General features: G+C 38.4%; 2 protein-coding genes across 4 annotated transcripts in view; both read left to right on the top strand.

Moving 5' to 3' along the window:
- The first annotated feature begins 3971 nt into the window (after positions 1-3971).
- On the top strand, positions 3972-13697 carry LOC130930838 (protein tyrosine phosphatase type IVA 2-like). Of its 2 annotated transcripts, none has more exons than XM_057859028.1 (8): positions 3972-4027; positions 5040-5196; positions 5320-5441; positions 9191-9577; positions 9693-9785; positions 10125-10255; positions 10592-10666; positions 10835-13697. In XM_057859028.1, the coding sequence occupies exons 4-8, from the start codon at positions 9482-9484 to the stop codon at positions 10944-10946; spliced, it is 507 nt and encodes a 168-aa protein (XP_057715011.1). In that variant the 5' UTR covers positions 3972-4027; positions 5040-5196; positions 5320-5441; positions 9191-9481; the 3' UTR covers positions 10947-13697. The 2 variants fall into 2 exon arrangements, with proteins under 2 accessions (XP_057715011.1, XP_057715009.1); XM_057859026.1 differs by lacking the exon at positions 3972-4027 and adding an exon at positions 4338-4510.
- A 2810-nt stretch (positions 13698-16507) lies between these two features.
- The window catches only part of LOC130930835 (apoptosis-stimulating of p53 protein 1-like), a 53400-nt gene continuing 50495 nt past the window's right edge, over positions 16508-19412 (top strand). Inside the window, exon 1 of one of the 2 annotated variants that reach the window (XM_057859021.1) lies at positions 16508-17124. In XM_057859021.1, the coding sequence (XP_057715004.1) occupies positions 17116-17124 (9 nt within the window). In that variant the 5' untranslated portion in view covers positions 16508-17115. The remainder of the gene's footprint in view (positions 17125-19412) is intronic. The other variant, XM_057859022.1, reaches the window with a different exon arrangement.

The following is a 19412-nucleotide window of genomic DNA, read 5'->3' as shown; positions in this document are numbered from 1 at the left end:
CTCAGCTGCCTCCAGAGTCCCACAGGCCAAAAAGGCCCGATAGGCCTCCTTCTTCAGCTTGACGGCATCCCTTACCGCTGGTGTCCACCAGCGGGTTCGGGGATTGCCGCCACGACAGGCACCAACCACCTTACGGCCACAGCTTTGATCGGCCGCCTCAACAATGGAGGTGCGGAATATGGCCCACTCGGACTCAATGTCCCCCACCTCCCCCGGGACAAGGGAGAAGTTCTGCCGGAGGCGGGTGTTGAAACTCTTTCTGACAGGGGATTCTGCCAGACGTTCCCAGCAGACCCTCACAATACGTTTGGGCCTGCCAGGTCTGGCCAGCATCTTCCCCCGCCATCGGAGCCAACACACCGCCAGGTGGTGATCAGTTGACAGCTCCGCCCCTCTCTTCACCCGAGTGTCCAAAATATGCGGCCGCAAGTCCGATGACACGATTACAAAGTCGATCATCGAACTGCGGCCTAGGGTGTCCTGGTGCCAAGTGCACATATGGACACCCCTATGTTTGAACATGGTGTTCGTTATAGACAAACCGTGGCGAGCACAGAAGTCCAATAACAGAACACCACTCGGGTTCTGATCGGGGGGGCCGTTCCTCCCAATCACGCCCCTCCAGGTCTCACTGTCATTGCCCACGTGAGCGTTGAAGTCCCCCAGGAGAACGAGGGAGTCACCAGAGGGGGCGCTCTCTAGCACACCCTCCAAGGACTCCAAAAAGGGTGGGTATTCTGAACTGCTGTTCAGTGCATAAGCGCAAACAACAGTTAGAACCCGTCCCCCCACCCGAAGGCTGAGGGAGGCTACCCTCTCGTCTACCGGGGTAAACCCCAACGTACAGGCGCCAAGCCGGGGGGCAATAAGTATGCCCACACCTGCCCGGCGCCTCTTACCATGGGCAACTCCAGAGTGGAAGAGAGTCCAACCCCTCTCGAGAGGATTGGTACCAGAACCCAAGCTGTGTGTGGAGGAGAGTACGACTATATCTAGTCGGAACTTCTCTGCCTCACACACCAGCTCAGGCTCCTTCCCTGCCAGAGAGGTGACATTCCATGTCCCAAGAGTTAACTTCAGCAGCTGGGGGTCGGACCGCCAAGGCCCCCGCCTTTGGCTGCCGCCCAACTCCCTACGCACCCGACCCCTTTGGCCCCTCCCACAGGTGGTGAGCCCATGGGAAGGGGAACCCACGTTGCCTTTTCGGGCTGAGCCCGGCCGGGCCCCATGGGGACAGGCCCGGCCACCAGACGCTTGCCTTCGAGCCCCTCTCCAGGCCTGGCTCCAGAGGGGGGCCCCGGTAACCCGCGTCCGGGCAAGGGAAACTGGGGTTCATTAATGTTGCTCATCATAAGGGGTCTATTTGAGCCATACTTTGTCTGGCCTCTCACCTAGGACCTGTTCGCCATGGGTGACCCTACCAGGGGCTTAAAGCCCCAGACAACATAGCTCCTAGGATCATTGAGACACGCAAACCCCTCCCCCACGATAAGGTGATGACTCACGGGGGGAGAGAGCGAAATCAATCGATATTTTTTTTTAATACATCAGACTTTTTGGAGAAATATGTTAGAGGGAAGATGAGAGACACAGTGAGCCATAGACTTCAGACAAAAAAAAAAAAAAAATATATATATATATATATATATATATATATATATATATAAGCCCCATTGTGGCGCAGCCTTATCACCACAAAGAGCTTTTTACGTTGAAAATTCTTGTGAAATCATGTTTAAATCCCTGAATTCTTCATAGATATGAACGTAAAACAGTCTTGATTCTTGGTTAAAAGCAAAAAGCTGGGCAGTTAGCATTTATTTTACGTAAATACTGAGAATTATGACGCCAATGCCTTCGCGGTTAATTTGTCCCATTGATTTTTTTCACAATGTTTCAAAATGTCAAAACGTCCTCGAACAAATCACTCCTGAGACAATCCTTCCTGTTTGTATGCGGTACAGATTTTGTACTTTTCAACCTAAATTCGGCTATGAGTAAGCGTGCTGTACAATGAGAGGAGCTTACGGACTTGGTCAATTTGAAAGGTAACATGACAGTAGAAATGGATGACCTTGTTTTCGGTCATTACAAAGAGTCATTACAAAAGTACAAAAGTTTGGCCGAGAAAAATGGAAGGTACAATTTTGACTGGAGTTGCCATTTAATAGGTTTATTTGTCAAAAAATATTACCAAAGATGGAGATTTTTTTTTGCAGGTCTGAGTTGAAACTCAATAAGAGCAGGGGTGAAAGTGTTTAGAATTTCTCACCGGAACTCCCCGACGTGAAGGTCTCCACAGAGCCAGAAATTTTTGTTTATTTATTTATTTGTGTTCTTTTTTTGGGGGAGGGGGGGGTCAAACCTCATAAAACTACTGAAATGCAAAAAAAAAAAAAAAAACTGTTTTGGCACAGTTATTTCTATAACACATACAAAAACTGATTTTCATTCAAAATTGTATTTTTTCAATGATTTGCAAAAAAAAAAAAAAAAAGCAATAACCCCAACCTCCATCTCCTAATTTTTATTTTCCCTCATTTCCTCACATACCAAATGCCAAATCTCGATTTTAACTACTTAAGAACATAGGATGTAGGCTATATTAAAATTGAAGTTCATGTAAACATGTACTTTTGCTTTCTTTTTTTTTTTTAACAATAAAGATTTAAGTAACATACATTCAGAAAAATAAGTACAAATGACTTATATTATGCAGAGTGAAATGGAATATATTTTGAAGCTCGCGCAAACATTGACTTTTTTAAATCATAAGGAAATGAATAAGTAGCCTAACATAAATGAACAAATATAAGTCCAAAGTGCACATTGACAGCTAAGATGTTCTGAACCTCCCCATCAGAACAAATAAAGTTAAGTATGATAAATAATCCTCCTCAACGTTTTCCTTGCTCTTAAAGATTTGACACATTTTCTGTTGCATTGCCCTTTTTTTGTCGCATCAATTCAACAAACTTTTTTTTTGTGCTGTTCCAGAAAACATGCACATTTGAACCAATCAGAGCTAACTATCTCTGCTGATCACATGTCAGTATGTCAGCCAATTGAACGGATAAATGAGTCCAGGCACTTTGCTTTGCCAAGTGCATTCGCACATTGACGTGACTCATCATCGTCAGACTCAGATAACTGCAGCCGCTGGGGAAACCTCCATGCCGTCCGTGGAATAAAATAAATAATAAATATCGATGGAAACGGATTACACTAAACAAGCACTTTATTATGCTTGTTGTTAACACTTGTGTATTTAAATCTGATGTTGGTAGATTGTTTTCTTCATGGAGATGAAATGCATGTGTGGCAGCTTAGCATTTTTCTTTTCTTTTCTTTTTTTACATTACGGCATGACAGTTGCCGTCATATTTTTGGAATCAAAGCACCGTGTACCAGAACAGCATTCTGGCCCTGAATCTTATACCGGAACTGCGTTCTGGCACTGAATCTTATACCGGAACTGGGTTCATGACCGTACTGGCCCACTTTCACCCCTGAATAAGCGTGGATGGAAACGTTTTTGTGGGAGCTAAATGTGCCATTGGAAATTAATGTCGATATTTAAATTTGGGGAGGAGGGGTCAAGTATGAGCGGAAAATGTTTTTTGCCCAAAAATGGATCACTTTTGATTGCGCCAGATTTACACCTTTCTGTTGGTCAGGGCTTCGTCGCCATCTTGTGGCGATTCAGGAAGAGGACAAAATCAGGCAAATGTTTGTTTAATTAAAAAAAACAAAAAACTTTTGTTTAATTCAACAACATCCCATCAATCTGGCTTCCATACTGTGTGACATAGTGACATACAATGGACTTACATGGTCTTTATCATATCTCCGATTTGTACAGAGAGAGAGAGAGAGAGAGAGAGAGAGAGAGAGAGAGAGAGAGAGAGAGAGAGAGAGAGAGAGAGAGAGAGAGAGAGAGAGAGAGAGAGAGAGAGAGAGAGAGAGAGAGAAGCGGCCATCTTGCGGCAGCAAACACCTCTGGCGGGTTCAACACAGAGGACGTAAAGTAAGTGATTTTCCTCTGTCTTTACACTCGCCAAATCTTTGACGGATTTACAAATGGCTTGCTTTATATCAATCAAACCGTAAAACAAACCGCTATGTTCAAGGCTGGATGAAGATTTATCTGTTTAAATGTTTCATTTATATTAAAGAATCCACGAAAACCAAGCTCAAAATCGGTTGAAAACTGAACAATCTATTGTTATTTTAAATTATACACCCGTTAAATTTAATATTGTGGCGCAAATATTCCTGTCCTTAAGATGGCCGACATTGACGAACTTCGGCCTTAATGTCTTAGATTGCGCATCAGACATCTACCCCTCACATGTACGATACCTATCGTTCGAACAAGGACTGACATGTTAAGCCTAGCACCAGCGATATTACAGAGAAAAAATTGAGTTTTTAACAACATGTCTTTCCACGCTGACTTTATATAACGCTCTCAGCTGGCAGCGTCTCGGATTTTGTTCTGAACGTAAAGGTTCGTACCTTTTTATATCTGCGTCTATATGGACAGGTTGTACGTGCTGTTGGAAAAATAACCGCGGTATAAATGGAAAAAGTGTCTGTTTTGTTTTTCTTTTTAAATGTTGTTAAATGTTTGTAAATGCTAATGTTTAAACTTTGCCGTTGTATGTATTTTCATGCACTGTTCTAATAATATCGTTTTTTTTCTCGGGATGGTTTAATAATAAGATAAGGGCTAGGGGAAATTAATGAATATTATGTTATCACGTTAGTTATCAAGTTAGATGATTTGGTTGCATCGCAAAAATAAATAAATAAATAAAAGAAAATAAAAAATAAACTGGTGAGCTGTTGTTGTGAAACAATATACCTGAACCTTGACTTTGTCATCTTTTCATTGTCATTTGGAAGTCTCGTCTACAATCGGAATCTGCCATTGTGATCACTATTCAAATGAAAAGCACTGTTCTGACTATGTTCCTGACCCGCTGTCGTCTTTTTATTTGCTTTAAGCTGAACTATGATACTGTATTCTATTTTAGCATTAAGCTAGCAGGCCGTCGCCAGCCGGGATCCGATTCAGAATTAGGAGCAGAGCCAAAACAACAACAGCATCATCATCAATGGTGTTTCTACATCCACGAGGAGTCGCGTTGTCCTGTGTGTGCTCAATGAACTGTCTCCTCAGCTCACATCACAGTGAGTAATGATAGTCACATTTTGATGTCAAGTGTTTAAACGGTCAAAGCATCGTGACTACATTTCAGAAATGCAACCATATGTTTTTAACTCTTTCCATATTGCCGTGTATTTCTTTGTCAGGCTGCTCATGTATGGCAGTTGCAAGGCGTGAAGGAGAGTTCTGCCAAGCCCAGCACCTGCTACTCATTGTGGACAAGTGAACCACAGAGACTAGAAAAAACACAAATACTGCACAAACACAGGTGCGTGGCAGTACACTGTATAAATAGTGTAGTGCTGTACGATATGTTGAACTCAATACAACTATTTGTTGAAAAATTATGCAATGGCGTACAGCAAGCAACACGTCACTTCCGCTCATTAATATTCATAACGTTAGCTACTGTTGCTAAGGGAGGATACGCCACCGTTTGTCCCCAATAGGAAATTAATAGAAATCGTTTACAAAGCTAAACCTACCAATTCTCTATGAAAATGATGTACCTCGTGCCAAATTCACTTGCAAAGATGTGGAAGTACATAAAAAAGTTCAGTTAAAGAGATGCCTTGAGTGTCGAGGGCTGTAAAAGACTAAAAAAAAAGAGCCGACCTTAGCATAGCCTTAGCTTTTTTGTTGACATCTTTTTCTGACGCGGCTGACAATTACATTCTCCTGTTTCAACAAGCTGTCCTTTACCACCAGCCCTGTCTTTCCCAAATATTATATCCTCTGGTTGTCCTACTTCTCTGACCGTTCTTGGGGGTAATTTATATTTTGTGTAGCGATTGCAATTGCTACTCAGTAACAGCCAATGAACACTTTTAATTTTTTCATTGATAATGAATCTTAATTCTATAATTTATTTACACTTTACCCTTACTAAAGTTGTTTTCTTACAACAGAAAAAGCAACAGTGGTAGTCAGATAGCCTACCATTTTAATTCTTTTCAGGTCATTCATTGTCAGACAGAAGCAGCACGACACAAAGTCACGCTAAAAAATAGGTTGAAAATATCAAAATGGCTTACCTCTTTGTCCTCTGAAAGACCATGCCAACCCAACAAAAATGTTTACTGCATATGAAATGTGAATGGATTCACCGAGCTGGTGTTAAAAGTCCGCACAAGTTGATTCATTCTTCACATTTTTTCCTCCCGAGTTTTTGGTTTCGGGAACCGTATGAAGAAAACATCCTTCATATATCATAATGTCTAGAGTTGTTTCTACAAGTTCCAAAAAAGCAGTGTGTGATCGGCATATTCGTTTTTGAAAGATTACCGGAGAAAAGTAGCAGAATTAACATTGTTTCATGCGAGAGCGGGTCTATAATGTCCCACTTCTGCTTTACTTCCGCTTTACGATGCGACATCACGGTCTAAAAATAGCATGCATGCGGTACGCCATTATGACAGTTTTCCCCCACTCACTGCATTTTTTAATTGACATTAAACTGACTTTCCACAAATATTAAGCATTAGATACTTTGGTACCTCTACATACGAAGTTAATTCGTTCCAGGACCTTGTTTGTAAATCGAAGTGGTCGTATGTCGAGCTGGATTTTCCCATAGGAATACATTATAATTCCATTAATTCGTTCACAGCCCAAAAACCTACACTAAATCCTTAATAAATACTGCTGGTACTATTACAAATGGCAATTACACATAGCAAAACAAATAAATTATGAATAAAAATCTGAATAGTAATATAATAATAATACTAATTAGTGCTGCAACGATTAATCGATTAACTGGAGTATTCGATTAGAAAAAAATATTCGGATTAAATTTTGTTGCTTCGAGTATTTGTTTAATTAAAGTGGTGTTGTAATGGTTTATTTTGAAAATGTTTACATTTAGTTTTATTGATTAGGGTGGATACACTTCCGTCTGGTCTGCCTCATTTCACATGGCTGAATCCAACTGCTCCCTGTTAAGATCAACGTAAGCTAAGTTTTTGTTTGGGCTAATGCTTTTTAATGCATTCGTAATTTATTTTATAGGTATATTTAGCCGTTTTTTTATGGGAATATGAGTCTGAACCATTTGTTAAGAGCATTGTAAAAAAGCGTTACCGTTTCATAGCATTTAAGCTAGTGGACCTTTGCTATGTAAGTTAGTCAATTGTTCTTTTGTTGTACATAGATCCTCATTTATTTTTTGTACCGTTTGAGGCTCAGCTCAGGTATTTTAATTGTTGATGTTCCTTATCCAATTACTCGATTATTCGAACTAACTACTTCATCGATTAATCGACTACGAAAATAATCGATAGCTGCAGCCCAAGTAATAATTCCTGTAATAATGTAACGAATTGGGTTCTAATGTGGTGGACGTTTTTTACTGTAGCTGAACGCACCGCGTGGCTGACTTGACAGAGAGAGGGAGCGGTGAGCGTAAGAGTTTACGTTCACTTTCAATGTTTTCTTGAGAACACAGTCAACTTTGGCGGCCAGTAGGCGTTTTGTGTTGGATAAGTTGTGAAATAAATGATAAGAGCGTGACGAAGCTTGCGATTTCTTTGACAATGTTACTAGTAGGGCTTCAGCTATGGATTATTTCAGTAGTCAATTAATCGATGAAGTAGTTAGTTCGAATAATCGAGAAATCAGATAAGGAACATAAAAAAGTAAAATACCTGAGCTGAGCCTCAAACAGTATTAAAAAATAAATAAATGAGGATCTATGTACAACAAAAGAACCATTGGATATGGTTCGCTAGCTTAAATGCTATAATAAAATAATATAGTAACGTTTTTTTTTCAGTGCTCTTAACAAATGGTCCAGACACTTATTCCCACCAAAAAACAGGCCAAATATACTGTATCTTTAAACTAAATTACAAATGCATTAAAAATTATTAGCTTAAACAAAACTTACGTTGTAAAGCTTATGTTGATCTTAACAGGGAGCAGTTGGATTCAGCCACGTGAAATGAAGTAGACTCGAGGGCAGTGTATCCATGTAAACACTTTCAAAACAAACCATTACAACACCACTTTAACTAAAAGAATACTCGAAGCAGCAAAATTTAATTCAAATCTTTTTTTTTTCTAATCGAATACTTGAGTTAATCGATTAATCGTTGCAGCACTTGTTACCACAGTAATAACTGTCACCTTAACTTAGAAAGACTGGCGAACGGTGGTCGTTGGAGGACCGTGGAGATATATTGTTGAGCCTGTTCACGGATGCACACTCCACACTCATATTTGTCTATAATTTGCATCTTCATTTAGAAGGTAAGTGTCACCTTTTTCTTTGTTTCATCACCTGTACCAACCCTTTTGAAACCTGTGTTGATTTCTCACACAAGAAAATCCGCCGTGCGTTCGTCTGCGGTGCTGTCCTGTCGTGGTATTTTGAGCATCTTGTCGGATGTAGAAACAAATGGCGGGTCAAATTTTACGTCAGATGTCGAAAAGATCGTGTGTCGAAGCGATCGTATGTCGAGGTACCAACGTAATGCTGCAACCTAAAACCATCCAGTGCTAACAGAAGTAGCGCAGTCGCGTACAAATTGTTGCTAAAAGGTAACGACATCTAATTATCAACTAATACTTGTGGCGAGTGGCTTTGACTTTTAAAACTGCTGAATTATTCATTATGTTGGAACAAGTGTTATTTTTGTTCAGTTTGGATTACATGTGTTGCTATTTTCAATTTTCTTGCATGCATTACTCACATATGTTTGGCAGAGGGAACCAACTTGCTAACTGCTGAGTGGAATTAAGGATATCTTGATTGATACTACTACTATGGCATTTTGAATTCAATCAATGTAGGAAGTCACTGCAAATTGGGCGCCATCTGCTGGGCAAAATGTGTATTGAAGAAACAGATCTATTTATGACGATAGGCAAAGACTAGTAAATTGTCCATCGAATGTGTTATATCATGTTGTCAATGTATATCGTCATATCATACAGCACTTAGTGATGGTAATCATTATACAGTATAATAATAATAATGCAAGATATCAGAATAACACACTGTCACTATCTTTTCAGGTCTTTCCTGTCATCTTGTTAAAACTTCATGAAGAAATCTTTCAAAACAGCAGAGGCTCTGTTTTTTATTTTTGTTCTTCTCAATCATATTTCCCTTTCTTTCCACTTCCCACTCGTTTGTCCTTGTCATCTTTTGCTTATCTGATTTACCTCTCTGGATGGGTTGACATTTTTAAAGGAAGTCTGGTTTGATCTTTTTTTTTTTTTGCTCTCAATTTCCCCGTCTCACTCAATCTTAAGATTTTGTCAATCATTCATTCTGTCTAACATAAGACCTTTGCGGGTGAAAACATGAATCGACTTGCTCCAGTGGAAATCACTTATGACTGTTTAAGGTTTCTCATCACGCACAACCCCACTAACGCACAACTTGGAAGATTTATAGAGGTAGGGCAATGTTTATTTTTGTTACAATAACATTTGTACCATTACGTGCTTGTTTTTCCTCGTTGGAAAAGCATGTTGCAACATATTAAATTAATGTATGTGTGTTCATCCAAAGGATCTAAAGGCATATGGAGCTAACACCTTGGTTAGGGTTTGTGCTGCTACTTATGACAAGGCACCAGTGGAACAAGAAGGCATTCGGGTCCTGGTGAGTGACACTTTCAAACCAGATTTTCTTGAATGTATGATATATTTACTTAATGGTTTATTTAATTTTAGCTAAAACAGAATAGATGAACGAGCATTCATTCATCCTGCCAAGTCAAAATGGATTGGATATCGACCTCTGTAAATGGCAGCCAATGAGTTATCAAGGAAATGACCTGAAAATGCCTCAATATTAATAGGAAGTAACCAAAATACTACAGTTTCTCCAGAAATTACATATGCTAGTGCCAAATTTAATTATTTGTCCATTCGTAGTATATGACCAAGCTAAAGTCATACAACTGCAGGGTCTCCTCAATTCACATATCTTTTTTTCCAGGATATGCCATTTGATGACGGTTCTTCCCCCCCAGATCAAGTGGTCGACGACTGGCTGAGTCTTTTACAGACAAAGTTTCGAGATGAGCCAGGCAGCTGTGTAGCTGTGCATTGTGTTGCTGGACTGGGAAGGTACATTTGCCCTTAAATGTATGATGTACATTTGTGCATTTATGCTAAATGCTGAACAATATAGGCATACTAGGCCTCTGAAAACTGGAACTGGAAAATTAGGCTGGTCTGTCGTCTGGAGGTTTTGGGGCATTTTTTTTTGTCTTAACGAGGCAGGAAAGCATTCATAAGAGGTCTGTGTGTCAAAAAATTGGTTTGCGTCCCACCAGTTGAAAAATCAATGACTGTTAAAGACTGATCGATAAAGGCCAAAATTGACCTCTACGTTTATATGAGAGGCACTTAAACAAGCATTAAGATGGATTTACTATGTTGAAATTGGCTTTTTGTTTCCAGAGCTCCAGTCCTGGTAGCCCTTGCTCTAATCGAGTGTGGAATGGAGTATGAAGATGCTGTTCACTTCATAAGACTGTGAGTACATGACCACCTATGATGTAATTTTTGCCTTATTCTACTGTAGATGACAAACATTACACTGTCCGACGGGCACGGATACCTGCTTTACGAACAAACTTGCGGATATTGTTTTCCTATGGTTTCAAGCATTGTGGATTTTGTTTTTAAAATGCTCTTCCCCAGGAAGCGACGTGGAGCCTTCAACTCAAAGCAGCTGCTTTTCCTGGAAAACTACAAACCCAAACTGTGCTTGCGCTCCAAAGATGCTAACGGACAGACATGCACAATACAGTAGCAGTTTAGTAGGTGGTTCAAGCATGTTTTGATGATATTGTATCTTTTAAAAAGTTGAAGACTTGTGTAAAACATAATAGTAAGATGACCTCAGAAGTGATTAGAATTGTGTCGTAAGTTTTGACTCACTTTTTTATTAACTTGGACTCCGCAAGTGTGCCAAGTCATTTTCATTTTACAACTGTGCAAAATTTGTAGACAAAAATTTTGAAAAGTCTTAACAGGTAAACATGTCTTCATATTTTGGGTCATTTATTTAACTCGTGACGTGCACAAGATGTGCCATGAAAGATTTTGATCACTTCCTTATTCATTTTCAGGCATTTTAGGTTCACTTCTTTGATAGTCATTGACTGCCATTGATGGAGCTAGATGTCTAATCCATTTTGACTTGGGCGAATGCACTTTTTGCCCTCTCCCTGGATTTGATGTCTAGAGATGTCAATGGCACTGAAAGATGAGCATTCACAGCCAGTCGGTTTAAATGAATTGGACGTCTAACGTCACCAATGGCTGAAAATGAGTTAAGTATCAGCTCTTCCTACATACTTAAAAGGGGGTTGGTTGTGTCGCAAGCAAAAAAAAAAACATTATTGAGCCCTTTCCACTAGAGCTGCAGCTATCGATTATTTTAGTAGTTGATTAATCGAGGAACTACTTAGTTCAAATAATCGAGTAATCGGATAAGGAACATTCATTCATTCATTTTCCATGCCGCTTATTCCTCACGAGGGTCGCGGAGGTGCTGGAGCCTATCCCAGCTAACTTCGGGCAGTAGGCAGGGGACACCCTGAATTGGTTGGATAAGGAACATAAAAATTTAAAATACCTGAGCTGAGCCTCAAACAGTATAAAAATAAATAAATAAGGATCTAAGTACAACAAAAGAAAAATTGGCAAACTTACATAGCAAAAGTCCACTATCTTAAATGCTATAAAACATTTTTTTACAATGCTGTTAAGAAATGGTTCAAACACATATTCCCACAACAAAAACGGCTAAATAGACCTGTAAACAAACTATGAATGCATTAAAAAAAACATTAGCGCAAACAAAAACCTAGCTCATGTTGTTCTTAACAGGGAGCAGCCATGTGAAATGAGTTATGTCATATTCACTGTTGCCGCTAGAGAGCAGTGTATCCTTCGAAATCAATAAAACTGAATGCAAACACTTTCAAAACAAACCATTACAACGCCACTTTGATTAAACGAATACTCGAAGTAGCAAAATTTAATTTGACTCTTTCTAATTGAGTTACTTGAGTTAATCGATTAATCATTGCAGCACTACTTTCTACACTGTACAATTCAATGCTAAAAATAAGGTAGCTATGCTACCACTTTATAGTACTGTATTGGCAAAATGAAGGCCTACGGAATAATGTTATTCAAGATTCCAAGATGTAACAGAGGCCATGTATCCTTACAGCCCTCCCTTTGCGCACAGGAATTTTGGCATTCTCAAGAGATTGTTGATAGTAGCAACTCCAGACGCCAATTGTTTACTGTAATGTGTAGCTTGCATTGATCATCTCAATACCACTCACATGAATATTAAAAAAAAAAAAAAAAGAAGAAAAGAACTATCACAAAAGCAGTGAACAAAAGTTGAAACATTAAAAAGCAGACAGAAGAGGGACAGCATTCTCAAGACTTTTTTTTTTTTTTTTACCGAAGAATCCCAAATTAACAAAGGAACGTGGGTAGGATGTGTTTTTTTTCACAGCAATTTCGTTAGGTGTGTTTTTCATTACCAACATTTAATTTGACGTCACTATTAGCAGTCATGACCTGGTCGTCGTTGGCTTTTGCGACACAAAAAAAACTTTTTTTTTGTTGTAAATATTAAATATTGCATCTGATGGTTTTTACATCCAAATAAATTATTGGACTTTGTTTTGTGACACACCCATTTTTATTTTTATTCCTTTTAAATGTTTACTTTGTGAATGTTGTTTATGTGTAGTTCCAACCTTTATTCAAACTAGTTTCCAGGATGTAGCACAGATAGTAATGTTAAGAAAAGATCTTCACATATACGTACGCCAGACATAAAGCAAACGGAACTGTTTTAGGCAAATGTCACTGTGTTATTCAGTTCTAATGTGCCCAGTATTTGTTCCATGTCACTGTGTTTCTCTGTAGAATATTGTTTGCGAGTTTTCACCGATGGTCACCAAGTCTTGCTATGGGCAATAGGTTAAGAATTGTTTTCTCTGCAGTACCCTTAAAAACAAACAAAATAATTGCATATTATTCTCTCTCCAAAAACATTTAAGTGCTAAATGTGCAAAAAACAAAAAAATCTCAGCAATCAGGGAGGCAAATACTTTGACTATATGATGAACATTTTATCAGTTGTCTCAGCTGTGAGAACCATGGGGGAAAAAAAACATTTTCTTATTTGCCTGGCCTTTCCTTTCATGGTGCTGTGTTCTGTCTACATGGTATATAGTATATTGGATCACTGTAATCCATGCCAGACTGTTTATAGTCATTGGTGTGCATTGTATGTAACAGACCGCATAGACACACTTACTGTACCTACATTTTTTTTAAACCATAGAGGACAACTTTTGCCAATATGGCAAGTTCTTGTCATCTTTGGTGCACTTGTTTGTGTTTTGTGTTAGACTAAAATTAATGTGTAACTTGGTTTATTTGCTTTTCCTTTTTATCTGTACAGATGATTTATTTATTTTACTGTGTTTGTGTGATATACCTGTTAATATTAAACGTGATGAGTAGACTTATTTGTGTACTTGTACAAAGCATAAACACTACAGGGGATATCCAAATTTGGAGGCAATTTGATCATCGTTTGATCGCTGCCAGTGATCCAGTCAAATTGAATTGGACTTGGGTCATCGTCAATGGCAGCCAATGAATTGAATTGATCAAGTTGTTTCATTTTTTTGTCACTGTTTAGACCAAATTTAGGGATTCTTCTGAATACATGTAGGCAACTCATTGCTGCCATTCTAGTAAAGTGTTGATGTGTTGTCAGGTCGGTCACTAAATCCAATCAACCTTGAACCGACTATTGGTTCCATGTGAAGCCACTCTGACAATGCTGCACATAATTACACAACAAGCACGTAGCCTGAGGGAATCACTCATATTCTGGTTTACGCCTTTTGGACCATGTTTTAACGATTCTTTGGGCCCCTTCACAATGCCTCATTGTCAGATATATATTATTCTGTTGACCCACCACTTATTGTTAAAATTAGAACACTGCCTTGAATAAACCGTTAATTATTACAATATACAGATTGCATGTTCTCTTTCCCGGGGCATCGGACCATCACTGCCAACCTTCCCAGTCAAAATGGATTGGAAGCAGAAATGGGTATTAATGCGTTACCTGTACTCCGTTACATTTACTTGAGTAACTTTTTGAGAAAAATGTACTTCTAAGAGTAGTTTACTAAGCCATACTTTTTACTTTTACTTCAGTAGATTTGTGGGGAAAAAAACGCTGCTCTTAGTCCGCTACTTTGCTACACAAGAGTCGTTACTATTTTTCCTCTTTATTGTACGTGTTAGATATATTATTTTTTTGCCAGCGATGCCAAAAGCAGCTCTACCAATTTTTCACCAATGAGACGCCGCAACAATTATCATATGACTCCATTACACCAATCAGACTCAAGCTTGCCGTTCTATGATCACTGCAGCCTGTGCAATCACGTGGCGTCTTTAAAGCGCCATAAAAAATGAAGTATTTGACATCAAGCCCTGCCCTCAACATGACTCAGAAGCGCGGATTTAAACCTCTCTCCCAGTTTTTATTTAGCACCAATTGACCACGGAAAACCGGAGATATGACACTGTTAATTTCATAATAGTAACCATGAAGGTATTATTCACTGTTCAAATTAGGAACTATTTTCTCCACTAGAGGGCACTCATGCTCTTTGGAAGACTAATGCTTCATGTCTTTTTTTTTTTTTTTTTTTTTTTTTCTTGCTAGAATAATTTTTTTTTTTTTTTGTATTTCTTTGGCTTTAGCAGATACGTAATGGGTTATTGTACAGTATCAATAAAACAACAGTTCATATAGATATGTTTGTGCTGAGAGGACAAAAAAAAAAAACATTGTTTAAAAAAATACATAAATAAAAATATTACTCAGTTACTCATAATGTTACTCATTACTTGAGTATTCTTTTCACTGGATACTTTTTTTTTTTCTCGTACTTGGATACATTTTTTGGATGACTTCTTTTACTTGAGTAATATTTTGAAGTAACGCTACTCTTGCTTGAGTAAAATTTTAGCTACTCTACCCACCTCTGATTGGAAATCTGTCGTTGTCAATGGCATGGTGAATGGGTTGAAAACCGACTGTAATTGTGTTAGTGCAGTGCTTCTTAATCTGGGTTCGATCGAACCCTAGGGGTTCGGTGAAGGTTAAGACACGCAGGGCCCTATTTTTGAACGCTGAAATCTAGGCAACGTGTTGTTTTAGACCAGGTTTTGGTCTGGTTGGTCCCCAATTTACAGGCTTTATACAAATTCTTTCAACTGCTAGTCCTCTATCTGACGGGAGAAAAAAACTGGTTTGCTCAGTGGAAGGTTGACTCTCACTTGGTATGAGGAAGTACAACCTACAGGTACTGTGCACTGCGTTTACATAAAAAATAAACAAATAAAAACATTTGCGTCACATTTTACACCATGAAAAATTGAAAATAGTATGTGAGGCAAGGATGTGATAGAATGAGAATGTCGACATGAAAACATGAAATTGAAACCGTGTGAAATTAATCAAGTTTATTTCATTTTCCAATGTGAAAAGAGAAACAAAAGGCAAAATTATTTAATGTAAATTCACACTGTTTATTGGATTTGTGAGAAGATTCATGTTTAATTTTTTTAACATAATGACTGTGTGTACAAATTTGGCGATCATTTCGTGCAGGTTTTTTCATTAAAATTGATATCATTTGAGATGTATACATGACAGAAACTGCACGGTCAAGCAACCAAGCATCTATAATGTTGAACCATATAAGATATATTCCTCGAAATTTGAACGAAAAATTCTAAGATATACGCATTGGGCTAGTCTTGGTTTAGTGGTCCGATGATGTTGCAGGCATAATGATAAAAACTTTTGGCCTGTTTAAAAACCTGCTGTCTAAATGAGAAGAACATTGAATGGAAATTCACTTGGGTTTTACCTTGCTAGCTTAGATTTATCGATTTTAAATTAAAAAAAAAAAAAAAAAAAAGATTTTTCTAATTCCCAAAGGTTCGGTTAATACACATGTGAAACTCATGGGTTCGGTACCCTGAGCAAGGTTAAGAACCACTGTGTTAGTGACTCCGGCGGACAGTAGAGGGAGCCAAAGTCTCACGCGCTTATCACTGATGTTTTTTAAATGGATTCTTATCGTCCAAGACCTGTTTTATCATGAATTGGAGAATATTTTTATTTCAAACGTTTATTCGCATTTATTATATAACAGTTATCTTTTTTTGTCGTTTCAAAGTAGGTATATAGTACATAAAATTCGTTAAATTGCAGCCACATCAAAATGACTGGTGAAAATATGAAAAATATCCAATTGCTTGCATAAACAGTAATCGGCTTTGGCTACACTCTGCCCATAGGGGAATGTCCTGCAAGTGAACTGACACGTCCGATGAATATTCCTTGAAAAAAAAACCCAATTCAATAATAATTTCCAACATTTTAAACCATAAACCTATATTAAAAATCAATTTTAAAAAAAATAATTTGTTGGATGGGGGAGGAGAGACAGATGTGAAGGATGAACCGGACGGTGACCTAGTTCAAATTTAGAGCACTCGAAGCCCAACAACTGATTAATAAACAATTAAAAAATAGTTTTGTATTGTATGATAACATTACATTTGATTTCAACCATGTGAGGTCTCCCTGGTGGTGGGTGAAGCGATCAAGAGTAACAGCCAGGGAGGAAGACGGCAGGAAGGAAGGAAGGACGGGGGAGGGGTTGAGAGGAAAGAAGGGAGCAGGACTTTTGGCATTTCCATGCATCTGGATGTCTGCTGCACTCGGAGAAGTCTGGGATTGGATCGAGAGACGCAAAGGCACACATTGGGAAGACGAAATTAGGAAAGGACAAGAGAAAGTTCTTTTTCCAACCGCGGCAGGAGCGGTGTGAGGAGCAGGAATGTTGCCGGTGAGTTTTTAAATGATGCGATGATGAACATAATGTATTGGTTACTGGTCTGGTCCAACTGAAATACTCCAATAGTTGATTTGAGCCATTCAGTGGCTCTCATTGGCGAAAGTTCGGATGTGAATGATCGGTGGTCTATTATTGACAGTGGCACTGAAATAGTGGACCATTAAAACTAAGCAAAGCTATTACTGATGCTCCAATACAATAACAAAACCTAAATGGCGTTCTTAGAGATTGATTCAATTAAATTGCAGTCGAGTGTAGTAGTAACCTCATTGGCTGCCATTGTCACGTACGGAGTTAATCATAGTAGACGTCCAATCCTTCTGAAATTGGAGGGTGGTAACGAATTTGGTTCGTTCATTCTCTGTCAATTCTCCCACTTCAAATAGATTGGACGTCTAACGCCATAAATGGGAGCCCAATAATTTAAGATGTAAAATATGTGGGTTTACAAATACTTGACGAATAATTATTAGATTATGTTGAGTTTATGACAGAATAGGCTTGAAATACAGCAGTACTACTGATATTTAACTATTTAAATTCCTAAAATGATGGCATGCACTTCACTGTCAAGTAATATTATTTCATTTAAGTAAACTGGATTTCCATAAAGTAGTCTGAACACAAACATCTAATTGAGTAAATAGGTTTAAAATTTAAGTATATTATCCTACACATAAAATAATTTAATCCAAGCGGGATTTCAAACCCAGATTATCTCAATGACAGCGCAGTGCATGGACAATAGGGCTAATAAACCTGGCTGACTATGACACTTTTGAAATCATTGGGAATGAGCCTGAATTCAACTTCACACAGGTTAACATTCACAAGTTCACTTAATTTAATATTTCTAGTTCACAAAATTTTAATTCAGTTCATCTTACTCATTATTCAATACTCAGTATTGCCAACAAACGTGATATTTCAAGTATGTACGACTCATTTTAAATTAACAGTGTTAGGAATACTCAATACGTTTTTAAAGAAAATTTATGAATTTCAGCTGCAGGCCTACTTGTGTGTGGATCTGCTTTGCTGTGATTTGTTGTTTGCTAAAGGCTAAATAGGCATTTGTTAATGTGGCATATTAACAGTTAATTATATAACGCCTAAACAACACAACAAATTTAACAAACTCTCAATGTAATTCGAAATCCATTAAAGTCTACATTTCTGAAAGACTGCCAAATCTGGGAGTAGTGAGTGAAAAACAAAAACAAAAAAAACAATACCAACATCAAAAACATAAACAGTACAAGGCACATCTGAGTAGGTGAGTAGTAATAAGTGACATGCCCAGCCAAATTGTGGAATAAACGTAATTTACAGGTTCAGAAAATACAGCATTTGGCTCTCCTATTTACACATGCACACGCAAACATGCACGAAAGCACCTCTTTGTTGCTGCTGTCAACACTGAACAATTCACTAAAGATGTAGCGATGAGTTTTACTGCTGGGAGAAATACAGAAACAGAGAACTTGTACATTCACATTTGACCTTACTGCTTTTGTCTTTCTTCTTGTACTTGCTGTTCTGATCTGAAAGTTTAAAGGGCGGGAGTCGGGAGGTTTTTGATAGTGGTGTTTTAAAAAGGGATGACTTGAGTAGTTTTTTTATGTTTGTAAAGCCCATCCAAAGGGTTCACTTAATTACCATGGTACCGCATACTCACGTGAATGCAAAGTACTGTAATTTTCAGACTATAAACCGCTACTTTTTTCCCTCGTTTTGAATCCTGTGGCTTATAGTTGATTAATTTGGATTAATAGGTAACACTTTCTTCGACAGCGGCGTCATAAGACTGCCAAAAGACCATCATAATTATGACTTGACCCTTTCATGGGCATTAATGACATTATGATTTATGTCACTAACTCCATTTATGCCCAGCTAGGATCTTCACATCCATTCAAAAGTGAGATAATTTCCCGGATGACACAAAATGTGTCGTAATGACAATAAGGGGTTCTATTCTATTTATTCTATTCTATTCTATAAGCAGGGCCGGCCCAGCCTATACGCAGACTATGCAGGTGCTTAGGGCCCCTGACCACTTGGGGGCCCCCCAATCTGGCAATTTTTTTTTTTTTTTTTTAACTACAGTTTGCTTTATTTGACTTTTGTGAGTTTTGATACTTGATTACAAGCTTTAAAAAAATAAAAATTCTTCTTTAACTTCTTTCTTTCCTCTTTTAGAAAAAGGTTTGGCGCTATCTACTGTAAGTACTGACAATCATTTGGGGGGAGAAGTTTTAAGTATACAGTGCAACAAA

The sequence above is a fragment of the Corythoichthys intestinalis genome, chromosome 15 (genome assembly GCF_030265065.1).
Source record: "Corythoichthys intestinalis isolate RoL2023-P3 chromosome 15, ASM3026506v1, whole genome shotgun sequence".
NCBI lineage: Eukaryota > Metazoa > Chordata > Actinopteri > Syngnathiformes > Syngnathidae > Corythoichthys > Corythoichthys intestinalis.
The sequence above is the reverse complement of the archived record's forward strand: the minus strand, read 5'-3'. Positions and strand labels throughout refer to the sequence as shown.

Bases quoted from the DNA above. Each gene is read 5' to 3' on its own strand.
- LOC130930838 (XM_057859028.1), top strand. From the start codon at position 9,482: ATGAATCGACTTGCTCCAGTGGAAATCACTTATGACTGTTTAAGGTTT. The intron at 9,786-10,124 runs GTGAGTGACACT...CTTTTTTTCCAG, and splicing joins AAGAAGGCATTCGGGTCCTG to GATATGCCATTTGATGACGG. The intron at 10,256-10,591 runs GTACATTTGCCC...TTTTGTTTCCAG, and splicing joins TGTGTTGCTGGACTGGGAAG to AGCTCCAGTCCTGGTAGCCC.